Source organism: Pelophylax lessonae, assembly GCF_965119305.1.
Source record: "Pelophylax lessonae genome assembly, chromosome: 3".
In the NCBI taxonomy this organism is placed as follows: domain Eukaryota; kingdom Metazoa; phylum Chordata; class Amphibia; order Anura; family Ranidae; genus Pelophylax; species Pelophylax lessonae.
Genome location: NC_138770.1, coordinates 686022014 through 686038410, shown reverse-complemented (window position 1 = coordinate 686038410; position 16397 = coordinate 686022014). Strand labels below are relative to the sequence as shown.

The 16397-nt window shown below is 45.9% G+C and overlaps 1 protein-coding gene across 1 annotated transcript in view; it reads left to right on the top strand.

Moving 5' to 3' along the window:
* Positions 1-16397, top strand: part of PLB1 (phospholipase B1) — a gene marked incomplete at its 5' end in the record, with an annotated part of 217657 nt that overhangs the window by 141739 nt on the left and 59521 nt on the right. The window contains 5 exons of the mRNA XM_082251005.1: positions 488-531; positions 3661-3769; positions 7408-7459; positions 9936-10016; positions 15078-15175. Of these exons, the coding sequence (XP_082107131.1) occupies positions 488-531; positions 3661-3769; positions 7408-7459; positions 9936-10016; positions 15078-15175 (384 nt within the window). The remainder of the gene's footprint in view (positions 1-487; positions 532-3660; positions 3770-7407; positions 7460-9935; positions 10017-15077; positions 15176-16397) is intronic.

Here is a 16397-nt window from a genome sequence, read left to right as displayed (position 1 = left end):
GCGGGAGCGAGCCTCCGGCGGCGCGCAAGCGCCGCCCAGAAGGGGGAGTGTCTGACGACGTAGTACTACGTCGTCAGACGATAACGAGCCACTCTGCCGCAGTAATATTACTGTGAGCAGAGGTAAAGTGGTTAAATGAGTTTCTATTGTTTTAAAAGTGTGTTTGAAGACCTTAAAATGCTTTTACACGTACAGTGACAGTAAAATAACTGCCTACAATGCATTTTAATAGGGTTTTTCTATTTCGCGGATTTTCACTTTTCGCGGCTGGGTCCGGAACGTAACCCCCGCAATGGAGGGGATTTTACTGTACTCCTCTGCTGTCTCTTCACTACTTCATACCTCATGGAACTTCTTTTTTTTTTTTCTTTTTATATCGCCCCGTGTGTATGAGGCTTTAGTAAAGGCCCAAAAACATTTTGTGTATATTTGTTTGGAGTTGGATTCTCAGTACTAATAAAGATATTCCTGACTTCACATTTTTCAGCATCGGAGGAGATAAGACACTGCATGAGGTCACAACACTTCCAAGTAAGTATTAGAAAAACACAGAAAATTGTTTCAGCGCCTAAAAATAACATTGATTTGCTTATTATAAATAAGAAAATTATTACTTCATTTTCCAGCCCCCCCCCCAGCATTACTATCTCAGCTTTCCTAGTTACTGACAAGCTGAATCAAATGTTTTGCCCCCCCCCCCCTAAAGCCAAATTACAGCATCACCTTCCAACCATAGATTCTCAATACTATAAAATAAAAATATAATTCTGAAATCCCACATTAACCACTTAAGCCCCGGAGGATTTGGCTGCTAAACGACCAGGGGGTATTTTGCGATTCGGCACTGCGTGATTTTAACGGACAATTGCGCGGTCGTGCGACGCTGTATCTAAACGAATTTGGCGTCCTTTTTTTCCCACAAACAGAGCTTTCTTTTGGTGGTATTTGATCACCTGTGCGATTTTTTGATCACGAGCTATAAACAAAAAAAGTGCGTCAATTTTGCAAAAATAACAATATTTTTCACATTTTTTTATATGAAATTCCCCCCCAAAAAAAATGTAAAAATCAAAATTTTTTAACATTTTCGGCCGATTTGTTTTATGCTACCTATGTTTGGTAAAAAAAAATCACAAAAAGCGTATTTTGATTGGTTTGCGCAAAAGTTATCGCGTTTACTAACAAAGGGAAAGATTTTTGTCATTTTTGTTGTTTTTTTAACGCGTAATGGTGGCGATCTGCGATTTTTTTTGCGGTACTGCGACATTGTGGCGGACAGATCGGACCCTTGACTGACATTTTTGACACTTTTGGGGTTACCAGTGACATTTCTACAGTAATCAGTGCTATACATATGCACTGTTACTGTAAAAATACACTGGCAGTGAAGGGGTTAACTTTTTTTGAAAGGGAGGGGCTATGTGTGTCCCTAGGGGCGTGCTTTCTACTGTGATTGGCTGTGGCTTCAGATGTATGAAGAGTGATCGACGGTTCTACATAGTAGAACCGTATGATCATCCTTCATACACAGGGGAGAATGACAGGCAGCTTGTTTACACAAGCCGCCTGACTTTCTCCCTCTCCCCCGCCGATCGCAGAGTGACCGGCGGACATCGGGTCCGCCGGTCACATGCGCGGGGGGGTCCGTGACCATGCCGGAGCGGGAGCGCGCCTCCGGGGGCGCGCGCTCGCTCCCTAGACCCTCACAAGCTAGTGACGTAGCCCTACGTCACTTTGCCTGTGAGGGGCTGACTGCCGACGTAGATCGGCGTTAGGCAGTCGGCAAGTGGTTAAGAGGGATGAACGCCTTCATTATGGGTTTGTTGGCGGAGAAAGTGACACAAACTGAACTGGGGAAATCCTAATGAAAAAATTCTAAAAGAGTCACGGGAGGTCACAATCCCGAACAATCCAAGCCAAGCATATGATGGATCTACTTGTGGCCAAGAGGTTTGTCAACATTTGACCATATATGAGTTTGTTATGGCGCTTTTCCACTGCATGGAACCGAACGGTTCGGCTCGCTTTTGTGCTTTTCCACTGCTGGTACCGCATGGTATAGTGTAGGAATGGTTCGGTACGGCGGCGCTTTTCCACTGCTGGTGCCGCATGGTATAGTGTAGAAACGGTTCGGTACGGCAGCGCTTTTCCACTGCTGGTACCGCATGGTATAGTGTAGGAACGGTTCGGTACGGCAGCGCTTTTCCACTGCTGGTACCGCATGGTATAGTGTAGGAACTGTTCGGTACGGTACGGTGTAGGAACGCTTTTCCACTGCATGGAACCCAACGGTACGGTACGGTACGGCTCTCAAAAACAGTACCACCTCGATTGTGGTTCCAACAGGTACCATACCCGGTACCATATCCCACAATCCTTTGCATGCAGTCACTACTAGCCACTGATTGGTCAGAGAATCCCACCCACCCCGTTGTTATCCCACCCACTTAACTTTAGTACTACTTTAGTGGAAAAGAAAACCTATACCGTACCGAACCGTTCCATGTGGTACCAGCAATGGAAAAGCAAACCGGGCCAAGCAGGGCCGAGTAGAGCCGAGCCGGTACTTGCAGTGGAAAAGTGCCATAGGGAACCCATTCCAAAAAAAATCCCCATAAATTGAACCCCCCCCCATGGTCATGAATCTAAAGTTGTTCCCTCCCCCCATTACACTTACTCTTCTGAGAAGACCTTCCACAAGATTTTGGAGGGTGTCTGTGGGAATTTGTGGCTATTTGTGAGGTCAGGTACTGATGTTGGATGAGAAGAGATGGCTCACCATCGGTGTTCCAATTCACCCCAAAGGTGATTAATAGGGTTGAGGTCAGGGCTCTATGCAGGACCCCCGAGTTCCTCCACACCAAACTGGTCACACCATGTCTTTATGGAGCCGGCTCCTCTCTACTGGGAAGACCTCCCACAAACTTTTGGAGTGTATCTGTTGGGATTTTCGCCCAATCAGCCAAAAGAGCTTTGGGAGGTCAGGTATCGATCTTTATCCCAACGGTGCTCAGTGGGGTCGAGGCCAGGAATCTTGAATTCCTCCAATCTTTTAGAAAGGCTTTTGTTCAGGATTTTGGAGGGTGTCTGTGGGCATTTGTATACATTTGTGGGGTCAGATACTGATGTTGGATGAGAAGATGAGAAGTGTTCTGTATGGTTGATGCCAGGACACGAGTTCTTCCACACCAAATTGGTCACATTGTGTCTTTATGGTGCTGGCTTTGAACACAGGGACACAGTCATGGTGGAACAGAAAAGGGTCTTCTAGAATCTGTTACCCCAAGGTTGGAAGAGCCCAAATGTCTACAATGTTTTGTGTATGTTTTACAGTATATTCATAATATGGAAAATGTTACATTTGTATTTATTACATTCCCTTTTACATGGCACATTATGGAGTTTATTATTGATTCCCCATTAAAGTAACCCCTCCCCCAATCTCTGATGACTGATGTCATTTCCCATAGACAGGGAACCTATATAGGGAAATGTAAAAGGATTCTTACAAATTGAGTTCTATTTTAGCCTTACTAGAGGTGCTTATTGTAAGTCTATTAAACCTATGTAGAGTGTGCTTCTATCAGAGCCTCACTGATAATGGCAGGGATGGTCCACCATTCCGGAAATCTCCATTAACGAATGTTCTTATTTTTACAGATATTCTTCTTGAGTTCAATCCATTTGTCATGGGATACTCTACAGATACCGGCAAGAACACGGATCACCTTTCCTTCCTCAATGAAGCTGTTCCTGGGGCCAAATCCTTGTAAGACTTTATAAAAAAAAAAAAAAAAACAGATGTAAAGGAAAGGTTCGGTCTTCTCATTTTTTTATATGTGATCAGAAAGAAATCAGTTGTATATAAATTGTATATAAATTGTCTTAGGGCTCTTTCACACGTTGTTAAGAGCAACGCTGATGGACACGTTTTGTTTTGCCCATCTTTCTGAGTCATAGCACAGACTTCAGATTCGGACCTCGGCCCAAAGAAGAATTTAGCGACCGGACCTCCTTGAATTTTAATTCATTACCCCTGCCTTAGAGGTTCAGGAAGGATTGCTTTTCCTGTTGAAGAAATTTGGAATTTATTAGGGGCTTTATGCCTTCCTTTGGACCAAATGAGGGTTTGGGGTTCTGAGGATGCATGATGAGAAATATTTATTAGTACCTAAAATAAATGGGAAAAAAACAAAGTGCAAACACAGTGTCCTTCCTAAATTCTGCTCTGTGATACATCAAAATTATTACCAAAAATCCTGTGAACAAATTACGCCACATTAGCCGCCTTGTCCCCCATCAACCTAACAATACAAATCACACAAATATGAACATAAAATCAATACAATATAACAAATATTAATCCCATTGCATACATAATGTATAAAAACAATAGTAAAAAAAAAGTTTGTTTATAATCAGATAAAAAAATGTCAAAAAATAAAGTCAACAATTACCTCATATTATTTAATTTGTATTAAAACATAACTTTATTACATGGGGACTGGGGCCGATTTTATTACTACCTCATTCACTGAATAAATAATAGACTTAGATTGTTTATCAGTAATTATCTCAATATTTGATCCTAATGGACTCTAAGGGTCCTTTCACACGGGCGCTCCCAGTGTCCGCAAATCATCCTATTTTTTTGCGGATGATTTGCGGACATAATGTAAGTCTATGGCATTGCGGATGTCAGCGGAATACCATCCGCTGACATCCGATTTTCCTCCTTTCAGTTCTGTTCCGTTTTTTGGAACAGAACAGAACCCTATTTTTTCTCCGTTCAAAAAACGGAAAGGAAGGAAAATCGGATGTCAGCGGTGTCATCCACTGACATCCGCAGTGCCCATAGACATACATTATGTCCGTATATCGGATAGGATGATATGCGGACATATGGAGCGGATGACACAAATGTCATCCACTCCGTGGAAAAAAAAAAAAAGTCCCGCAGCGGAGCTCTCACACAGAGCGGCCGTCTGAAAGAGCCCTAAGGGCATACATCAATTTGGTTTCCCTCCTGGAGAGATCTCTAATCTTATTAGAACCCCTCCAGGAGGAAAACACTCAAGCAACCTGTCATGGACATACAATAGTGTCTGGCAGCTTGCCTTCTCCTCCATGTCTCCATTAGAGGCCTGACTCTCTTTCTGGCTTCCTTTTATCATCTCTCCTCCCTGTATGGCTCCACCCCAGGCCATTCCAGGAAGTCTATATTAACCAGTGCACTCCAGGTCTGCTTTGCTGTTCAACAGTGTTTGTTAGCTTGTGTTCCTGTCTTCTGTGTGCTACATCTACCTTTCTGTGTACCGACTTTGGCTCATCTCTGACTACTCCTGTTTGCCTGTGATCCTGACCTTTGGCCTGTCCCTTGGTTACCCTCGTCTGCCTGTTGCCCCGACCTTGGCTTACCCATCACTATCCCTTGTGTCCTGAGTGGCTGCTTCCCCTCTATTCTTACGGGACGTGACCCGGGGGACCCCAGGGGCCGCAACCTGGGTCCAGTTGCAGCGAAGTCCATCCTCATCACTAGAAGCTCTGGTGAACACCTGCTGGGCCTTAGACTCCGCGCCCTGGGGAATCTTGGGCTCACGTTTCCTGTCCATCCACAGCAGTCAGCTATTGGGTTCACTACCTTCTCCAACAGGGTGCAGTTGTCACCTGGCCACAGGTGACTTGACACAACCCCTCAAAACTGGAGACCAAAAGCATCCCTATTATGAACCTCTCTGAAATGTTAAGAAACCCCATCATGTTTCTAAACCATTTTAATATTTTAAACATGTTCCACAATGCATTTCTTTCGTTCTGTGAGACCCATATATTGATGGCCACACGGGCATTGTAGAACATATACCACATGAGTAGAATTACACAAAATAAACTCATTGGTTTGAAATCCCTTCTTAACGGTCTCAGAGATAAATGTATCTCTTCTCATTTTGTTCACTCTACTATTCAGGCATCCTCTCCATCTCACACGAGAAAAACCTTTCCCTATCTAAAAAAGTCACACTTTTTTCATAGTTTACCAAGAAATTTCTTAATTTCCAATGTGGGTCAGGCAGATATCCAAGCATTTATATTCCTACCCTAAAACACTTTAATCCAGGCAGGCACCATGGAATGTGTAGACGTTGATTGACCAAGAACACAAGTACAGGGATAACCCCTTCAGATAGAAACATGGCCATGTTATGGCATCGCCTGTATCTCCCATTGTAAGTAATCTGTACATGGAGAAGGTGAAGGAGACAGCCTTGAATATTTTCAGGGGAATAACACCAAGTCATTGGTTCACACATGTGGATGAAATATGAGTCAAGATTAGAAAATTGGAAATCCAGTCTTTTATTGAACACAAACTAAGTGGACAAATGTAGGGATCGACCGATTATCGGCAACACCGATATCGGGGGCCGATATGCACTTTCCCTGATATATCGGAATCGGCCCCTGAGGTTAGCGATATTGCCGATATTTAGGGAAAGTGCTTGTACCGGAGTGATCCCTGCAGCTAGAGGCATCACCCTGGTACCGGTGTCCATACCCGACGGTCGGCTGACTTGTAATTACAACTGATGCGGCTGAGAAGCCGCTTGGCTGTCATTACAAGGAGCGGGAGGGGACATCCCCCCCTCCCACCACCTTCCTTGGCTCGCCCAAGTCTCCCGTCCCACCGGAGATCCGGGCATCCTACCTCCACGTAAAAAACCTGGAAGTGATGCCATGACATCACTTCCGGGTACTCGTCGCCGAATTGAAAAAAACTGACAGCATTCGAAACAGCCAAACTTGGTGTTTTGAATGATTTTCGGCGCTGAGGAGGGGTTTGGGGTCTTTTGGGGTCCCCCAGATCTCTCCACAAGGAGTACCCTTAGAAAAATAAAAAAATAATTTTTTTTTTACATGTCCGAAAATATCGGCAGATATTGGCCGATACTGATATCCGATGACCAAAATATCGGTATCAGTATCGGCATTAAAAAAAACTATATTGGTCGATCACTAGACAAATGTATCAAGCTTACACAGGAAGAGCCACAGAATAACAAATTACCCCTTTTGGACATATAAAGGAGGGGGTGACTTGGACATTAAGGTCTACAGGAAACCTACCCATACAAACCAACCAACCAACCACTGTTCTTGGACAATCAACATCTATACGTTCCATGGTGAAGACCGAAGGGAAAGGTTTTTTGTTATTAGGGGTTCGATTACTATTAAAAAGAATTTGGAATGCCTCCGTTGGCGGGGTGCCAGCATGGGCTTTGGTTTTAGATGGGGTTCCACTTCCAGAATGGAACACAAAAATTTATTTTTCTTCACTGCAAAGATGAGAATAATAAAATGTAAAATATTCCAATCATCTCACTGCCTTCTTATTGTATCTTCCAGTGATATGCCCACACAGGCCAGAGCTCTGATAGACCAGATGAAGAATGACAAGGTAACCCAATCACCGCTGTAGGACCACATATTTGTTTTTGTTCAATTCGTTTATCTAAGACCAAAACTTTTTTTGAACTTAGCGTAGGGAAGGAGTAACACCCAGTGGTTTGTTTTTAAGATGTTGGGGTCCCCTTGGGGAGACTTCTTCTCTTTCTCCAAAGGAAGATAAATTCTTCCATAGATAGCTGTAACATTAATCTAGTGTCCCCAGTGGAAGATTTCCTCTCTATTCTTGTTCTGGTGACAACTTAAAATTCTGTATTTTGTTTATGACAATGGTCACCGGGACTAACAGAGAAGGTAACTCTCCTCAATAGGGATACAGCATTAAAAACCCGACAAGGGTTCTAATCCTCCCATATACTATACCACGCTAAAAGAAAATGTTGGGGGGCTGGAGGCGTAAACATCCAGAGAACAATAATAAAGCAGCACATCGAGCACGCTGGGGGGAATTGTAGTTGTGGCAAAATTGTGCCAACAGTGGGAGGGGATTAAAAATAAATTACATTTTAATTAAAAAATAAGTCTATATACCAAGTGCAGGTGTCAGGAGTATGTGACATACAGAGTGCAGTTGTCAGAAATATGTATCATACAGAGTGCAGGTGTCAGAAGTATGTAACATACAGAGTGCAGGTGTCAGAAGTATGTATCATACAGAGTGCAGGTGTCAGGAGTATGTGACATACAGAGTGCAGGTGTCAGAAGTATGTAACATACAGAGTGCAGCTGTCAGAGGTATGTAACATACAGAGCGCAGGTGTCAGAAGTATGTATGATACAGAGTGCAGGTGTCAGAAGTATGTATGATACAGAGTGCAGGTGTCAGGAGTATGTATGATACAGAGTGCAGGTGTCAGAAGTATGTAACATACAGAGTGCAGGTGTCAGGAGTTTGTAACATACAGAGCGCAGGTGTCAGGCGTATGTATCATACAGAGTGCAGGTGTCAGGAGTATGTAACATACAGAGTGCAGGTGTCAGGCGTATGTATCATACAGAGTGCAGGTGTGAGGAGTATCTCTATTGTACAGAGTGCAGGTGTCAGGAGTATGTAACATACAGAGTGCAGGTGTCAGAAGTATGTAACATACAGAGTGCAGGTGTCAGAAGTATGTATCATACAGAGTGCAGGTGTCAGAAGTATGTAACATACAGAGTGCAGGTGTCAGGAGTATGTATCATACAGAGTGCAGGTGTCAGAAATATGTATCATACAGAGTGCAGGTGTCAGGAGTATGTAAAATACAGAATGCAGGTGTCAGGAGTATGTAACATCTAGAGTGCAGGTGTCAGGAGTATGTAACATCTAGAGTGCAGGTGTCAGGAGTATGTATCATACAGAGTGCAGGTGTCAGGAGTATGTAACATCTAGAGTGCAGGTGTCAGGAGTATGTAACATACAGAGCGCAGGTGTCAGGAGTATGTATCATACAGAGTGCAGGTGTCAGGAGTATGTATCATACAGAGTGCAGGTGTCAGGAGTATGTATCATACAGAGCGCAGGTGTCAGGAATATATATTGTAGAGTGCAGGTGTCAGGAGTATATATTATAGTGTGTCAGGAGTGACTGTCTGGAACCAAGTTACTTCATACTTTTTTCCTGCTCCCAAAATAAAAAAAAAGAAGAAGCACTCTCTCTGACCCCGGGCCCTTGTGCTGAACTAGTGGGGCCCGGGGACCTTTATTATAACTGCTGGAAGCCATGGTAACACTGCTCCTGAGCCCCGTGGAAAATAAAACTTCCCCTCGCTGGCTCATGGGCCCCCTACTGGACTAATGTGGTCAGAGCCCAATACAGGAGAGCTGGCTCTCCCCCCCCCCCCCCCTTATCAGCAGCCCAGATCACAGGGTCGGGGGAAGGGGGGTATTAGTCATTGTATTCTGCAGGGAGGACTTTTTTTTTTTATCAGGCAGAGCGGCTTTAAAGGTGAACTCCGGACCAATATAAAAGTCATAAATTAGTGCAGCTCTTTAACCATTAAAACATCATTAAATGTGTACGTTCCATAAAAGCAGTGTAAGTTCCTGAATGTCACCTGGTACCAGCCTCTCACAGCCCCTCCACCCCCCCCCCCCCTCCCGTACAGCAGAGCTGAAGTGTAAAATAAGAAGAAGCAGCAAAAGGAGCCAATCAGTTAATGTGCTGACAAGAAGCATGCTGATAGAAGGACAGGGGAGAGTGACAGAGAGCTGAGCTTATCACTGTGCTGTTTTTTTCTGTCCTGTCCTGTATGATCTGGGCTCAGAGGAAGAGGTTTGAATGATGTTGGTTTAAAAAAAATCTAAAGAGTACTATGAGGAAAATATCAGGATCGAAGGGGAATATTTCATCAAAAGTTTGTTTTCTTGTGTTATGTCTTAATGGAATCCTAATATTTATCATGCTGAAGTTCTTCTTTAAAGCTCCTTCTCTTTATTTTACCTTTCTCGTTCTCACATTTCTGAAATATTTTTCTTCTGTTTGCAGAGAATCACCTTTGCTACAGACTGGAAGATCATCACCGTGTTTATTGGTGCCAATGACCTCTGTGCAGCTTGTACAGACAGTGTAAGTCTATAATCCTATATAATAATAATATATATATAGAAATATAACAGTGTAACCTTTTATTTCAGCTGCTTGTGACATCATTAGTTACATTTAGCTACATTGTACACAGCCAGGCCTATAGTGCAGTGATGGGGAACCTTGGCACCCCAGATGTTTTGGGACTACATCTCCCATGATGCTCATCCACTCTACAGAGAAGTTGAGCATCATGGGAAATGTAGTTTCAAAACACCTGGGGTGCCAAGGTTCCCTATTACTGCTATAGTGCAACTATAATCTGCAAAGAAAAACGTATTAGCAGGTGAACTTTCTTTTCAGAAGATACTTTGAGATCCATTTACTAAGAAATAACTTGCTGTGCAATAATCCCGGCATTCACACAGTAAGAATGTTCCCCGGAATATGTGGAATTTGTATATTTCCTTTATTTAGTAGCCATAATGACATAAAAAAAACAAATGAATTAGCGGGACTTACAAGGTGCTGACTACCCCCTTCAGTAAACTCAAACTGGACACATTTTATCATAAAAGATTACTTTATTAGACATAACAAATCTAAAAGGATCTAAAAGGATTATTGGTCAAAGATCATAAACTTTAAAATCATGTCCATACAAACACAGTACTCATCATAAATGACTAATGGTAACACCGCTCTCAATATAGGGGTTTTCCCCTATTCCAAAATACTCCAGAACTGCTGGTATACAGTAGCAGGAATATAATAGGTACGGGAAGCTCCTCCCGACGTGTTTCGCCTTTAGGCTTCTTCAGAGGTGTATACAGAGAATTCAGATGGGTTAACAGTTGATTCTTTGGTCTTAGAGGGAATACCAATGCTCGCTTCAAGCTCAAAGCAGGCAGTCTCCTAGTGACCAAAAAAAGGTCAAAATGTGGTAAGATCAGTGTTGGGGTAGTTACTCAAAAAATGTAACTAGTTACTTCTGTAAATTGTAATGAGATTACTTTACTAGTTACTGCATTTGAAAAGTAACTTCACTACTTTACTTTTGAAAAAAAAATATGAACAAATTCCAATGCGCATATTTATTTGTAGTGCACAAAAAAAAATACAATATTTATTGTTTTATTTATATATATATGACCACAGCGTGCCCCCTTTCAATGCCAGAGTGACCACAGTGTGCCCCCAGATTGACCACAGTGTGTCCCCAGAGTGACCACAGTGTGTCCCCAGAGTGACCACAGTGTGTCCCCAGATTGACCACAGCGTGCCCCCAGATTGACCACAGCGTGCCCCCAGAGTGACCACAGTGTGTCCCCAGTGTGACCACAGTGTGTCCCCAGATTGACCACAGCGTGCCCCCAGAGTGACCACAGTGTGTCCCCAGTGTGACCACAGTGTGTCCCCAGATTGACCACAGTGTGCCCCCAGATTGACCACAGCGTGCCCCCAGATTGACCACAGTGTGCCCCCAGAGTGACCACAGTGTGTCCCCAGAGTGACCACAGCGTGCCCCCAGAGTGACCACAGCGTGCCCCCTTTCAATGCCAGAGTGACCACGCCAGAGAGACCAGTGCACTTACCTGCAGTGGCGGGTGTCTTCTCCTCGTCCTCCCGCCTCCTCCTCGGCCCGCATCTCCTTGTCCTCCCGCCTCCTCCTCTGCCCGCGTCTCCTCGTCTTCCCGCCTCCTCCTCGGCCCGCGTCTCCTTGTCCTCCCGCCTCCTCCTCTGCCCGCGTCTCCTCGTCTTCCCGCCTCCTCCTCGGCCCGCGTCTCCTGGTCCTCCCACCCCCTCCTCCCCACGTTTCCTTGTCCTCCCTCAGCAGCTTGGGTAACGCAGGAAAGCGCGTTACTCAAGCCGAATAAAGTAATTTAGTTACAGATGTTGCGAATGTAACGTGTTACGTTGCTACGTTACCAAAAAAAATGTAGTTAACGTAAAACGTTACATTGTAACTCGTTACCCCCAACACTGGGTAGGATTGTACCCAAAGAGAGGGCAGGGCCACCCTCATTTTTGGTGATATGCCCCTGGGGGGGGGGGGGGGGAATCTTGCCCTGATCCATAAAAAGAGGGAGGCATTGAGGAAGACTGGTACCACAAGGTACGGCCAGGAGTATCCGAAGCTTCTTGGCAATATCTGGAGGTTTATTTTGGACCTCTGCAAGTAGAACTATCTGGCTCTAAATCCTGGTGACGAGGAAGTAGACCCTTTGTGGTAAGCAAACAACAACAATATTATGGCGCTCTACTAGTGTGGACAGAGCTGCAGGTATATAATTGGACGACTGTTGGGAATAGGGTGGATGGTAGGGAAGTCCAAGGCAGTAATCAAATGTCAATGGTGGTGATAATCCAAATAAGCAAGGCTGTACCCAGTGTCTGCCGGGGCTGTACCCAGTGTCTGCCGGCTGGAGCACGAGGAGAGGCTCTACATGAAAGGATGAAACAGGAAAGCAGCGCCTACTAAGTGTAGCATACAAAGTTTAATGGGGGTAAAAAGAAATAGTTCACTCACAAAGGTGAGCGATATGGCAGCATTTGCTAAGCAGATTGTCACAGCAGCATCCATCCGTCACCAGAGACTTTGCAGATGACCTCTTCTACTCACCATGCTGGCATATCGCTCACCTTTGTGAGTGAACTATTTCTTTTTACCCCCATTAAACTTTGTATGCTACACTTAGTAGGCGCTGCTTTCCTGTTCCTTCCTTTGTGGTGAGCCAAGCCATTGGCCCTCCCTCACTTCCTGCCTAGGATGGATGCCTGGTATGGAAGGGCCTTTACTGCCTAGGATGGATGCCTGGTATGGGTGGGCCTTCGCTGCCTAGGATGGATGCCTGGTATGGGTGGGTCTTCGCTGCCTAGGATGGATGCCTGGTATGGGTGGGCCTTTACTGCCTAAGATGGATGCCTGCTATGGGTGGGCCTTCACTGCCTAGGATGGATGCCTGGTATGGGTGGGCCTTTACTGCCTAAGATGGATGCCTGCTATGGGTGGGCCTTCGCTGCCTAGGATGGATGCCTGGTATGGGTGGGCCTTTACTGCCTAAGATGGATGCCTGCTATGGGTGGGCCTTCACTGCCTAGGATGGATGCCTGGTATGGGTGGGCCTTCGCTGCCTAGGATGGATGCCTGGTATGGGTGGGCCTTCGCTGCCTAGGATGGATGCCTGGTATGGGTGGGCCTTCGCTGCCTAGGATGGATGCCTGGTATGGGTGGGTCTTCGCTGCCTAGGATGGATGCCTGGTATGGGTGGGCCTTCGCTGCCTAGGATGGATGCCTGGTATGGGTGGGCCTTCGCTGCCTAGGATGGATGCCTGGTATGGGTGGGCCTTCACTCTCTTCAGGTACAATCCTACCCCATCTTGATTTTCGGGTCACCCTGTCACTTTCCCCGGCAAGCATAATGAAGGGATGTATTGCAGTGCGATCTGAATTGCAATACATCCAGTGGAGCCCAGAGGAGACATTTGGGGGTCTTTTAGACCCTGCATGTGTCATTAATCGCTTGCCGACCAGCTGCCGTAGTTTTACTGCAGCAGCACGGCTCTGTCCTGCAAAACAACGTAACTGCACATCGCTTCGCGGAATTGCAAGCAATGATTCTTCAGCAGCATGCGGAGAAAAGAGTAAAGTCTCGGCATGCCTTGGGTTCCGGGATGAATTACCTCTTACGCGCATGCTCAGGAGTTGTCATTCGGGGCCAGCCAGTCAAGATGGACGAACACGCCAAATCTGGATGAAAACTTGTCATAGATGTCACACTGATTGCAGTGAGCAGAATTCTGCTGTAAAGGGAACCTGTCACCACCACAGATTCTTATAACTGGAGTATAGTGGGGAAAATATTAGTAAAGTTCTCTCCAACCATGTTACTGAGGTGTAATGGTGTCTCTAGGAAAGACAGAACTCTGACAAATCTTTGCAAAAACGACACTCGATAGCGGCCTTACAGCCCATCCATCAACCTGACACTGCGCCTGACACTGCCCCTGACACTCCTCCTGACAATCCACTCTGCCTGACACTCAGCCTGACACTCAGCCTGACACTGCCCCTGACACTCCTCCTGACAATCCACTCAGCCTGACACTGCCCCTGACAATCCGCTCCGCTTGACACTCTGCCTGACACTGAACCTGACACTCCGCTCTGCCTGACACTCAGCCTGACACTGCCCCTGACACTCCGCCTGGCACTGCCCCTGACACTCCGCTCTGCCTGACACTCCACCTGACAATCCACTCCGCCTGACACTGCCCCTGACACTCTGCCCGACACTCCGCCTGACACTGTCCCTGACACTCCACTCCACCTGACACTCAGCCTGACACTGCCTCTGACACTCCGCCTGGCACTGCCCCTGACACTCCGCTCCGCCTGACACTCAGCCTGATACTCCGCCTGACAATCCACTCCTCCTGACACTCCGCCTGGCACTGCCCCTGACACTCCGCCTGACACTGCCCCTGACACTGCCCCTGACACTCCGCCTGACACTGCCCCTGACACTCCGCTCCACCTGACACTCAGCCTGACACTCCACCTGGCACTCCGCCTGGCACTGCCCCTGACACTCCGCCTGACACTCAGCCTGACAGTCCGCCTGACATTCCGCCTGACACTACGCCTGACACTGCCCCTGACACTCCACTCCACCTGACACTCCACCTGACACTCCACCTGACACTGCCCCTGACACTGTGCTCCGGCTTACACTACGCATGACATTCCACCTGGCACTCCACCTGGCACTCAGCACTCAGCCTGACACTCCGCCTGGCACTCCATATGACACTCAGCCTGACACTCAGCATGGCACTCAGCCTGACACTGCGCCTGACACAGCTCTGACAGGGAGAAAATACAAAAGTAAATAATCAAAAAAAGCAATCCATGCATTAATATTAGGAGTCGAGGGTGAAGATTCTGATTATTACATATGCCCATTGCTGATCTGCTGGTTCTCTAGAAGCACTATTTGCATCTAAATTGTCCATATGACCCCCCCCCCCCCCCAGAAAAGCCTTTCCATTAAACTTCTCAGTAGATAAAATCACACGTTTCTTTTTCTAACTTTATTTTAGAATTACTTCTCAGCTGCGAATTACGTCAGTCGCATCAGAGAGGCCTTGGACCTGCTGCATCAGGAGGTTGGTTCAACATTTCTGAAACTTTATTCATGGTGGGGGTGGACAAATGGCTAAAAATACTCAGCAGTGGTAATTTCAGCTGATTAGTGTATTAATACATTAACCCTTTGGTTACATGTATTTGCTAGTTCTCTCTAGCGTTCTCTAGAATTGTTACGTTGTATCTTGTTACAAAGAAGTATGTATTTCCTGTGCTCCTAAGCTCCACCTAGTGGACATAATGAGGTATTTTACTACTGCCCATAATAAAGGACATTTGTTCAGTAGAGAATATAGCTTAAAGAAAATTTGTTTTTGCCCAATTTGCACAGAACAAACATACATGCAGATTTACAGGATGAAATGCTATCTGATTTTATGTATAAATAGATCCATAAGTGATTTTACAAATCATTTTATCACTGTAAACAAAATGAACACACATCAATAAGTATACCATCACCATGTGCTCTATCTATTGTGTATGAGACCTATTCATTCTCACTCTCTCATCTCTCTCTTCCCTCCCTCGTCTCTCTCTTTTTCCCCCCCTTCTCTTCTCTTTTCCTTGTCCTCCTTCCCCTTCTCTCTCTCTTTACTCTCTCCCCCTTCCTTTCATTCTCGTCTCTCTTTCTCCTTCTTCCTCTCTCTCCTCCACCCTTCCTCTCTCTCCCTTCTCCTTCCTTCTCTCTCTCTCTCCCTCCTCTCTCTTTCTCTCTCCCCTCCCCCTCCTCTCTCTTTACTCTCTCCCCCCCCTTCCTTTCATTCATCCATTTCATTCTCGTCTCTCTTTCTCCTTCTTCCTCTCTCTCCTCCACCCTTCCTCTCTCCCCCCCTCTCCTTTCTCTCTCATCTCTTCTCTCTCATCTTCTTTCTTCCCCTACCTCCCTTCTCCCCCTCCTCTCTCTCCTCCCCCTCCTCTCTTTACTCTCTCCCCCCCTTCCTTTCATTCATCCATTTCATTCCCTTCTCTCTTCCTCCTCTCTCTCCTCCATCCTTTCTCATTCTCATGCTCTCTCTCCCCCCTCCACCCTTCCTCTCTCTCCTTCTTCTCTCCCCTTCCTCTCTTTTTCTCCCCTCCCTTTCTCTCTCCTCTCTTCTCTCTCATCTCTTTCTTGTCCTCCTTCACTTCTCCCCCTCCTCTCTCTTCCTCCTCCCCCCTCCTTTAATTTATCCATTTCATTCCCTTCTCTTTCTCCTTCCTCTCTCTCCTCCACCCTTCCTCATTCTTGCTCGCGCTCTCTCCCCCCCCCACCCCCACATTCCTCTCCCCCC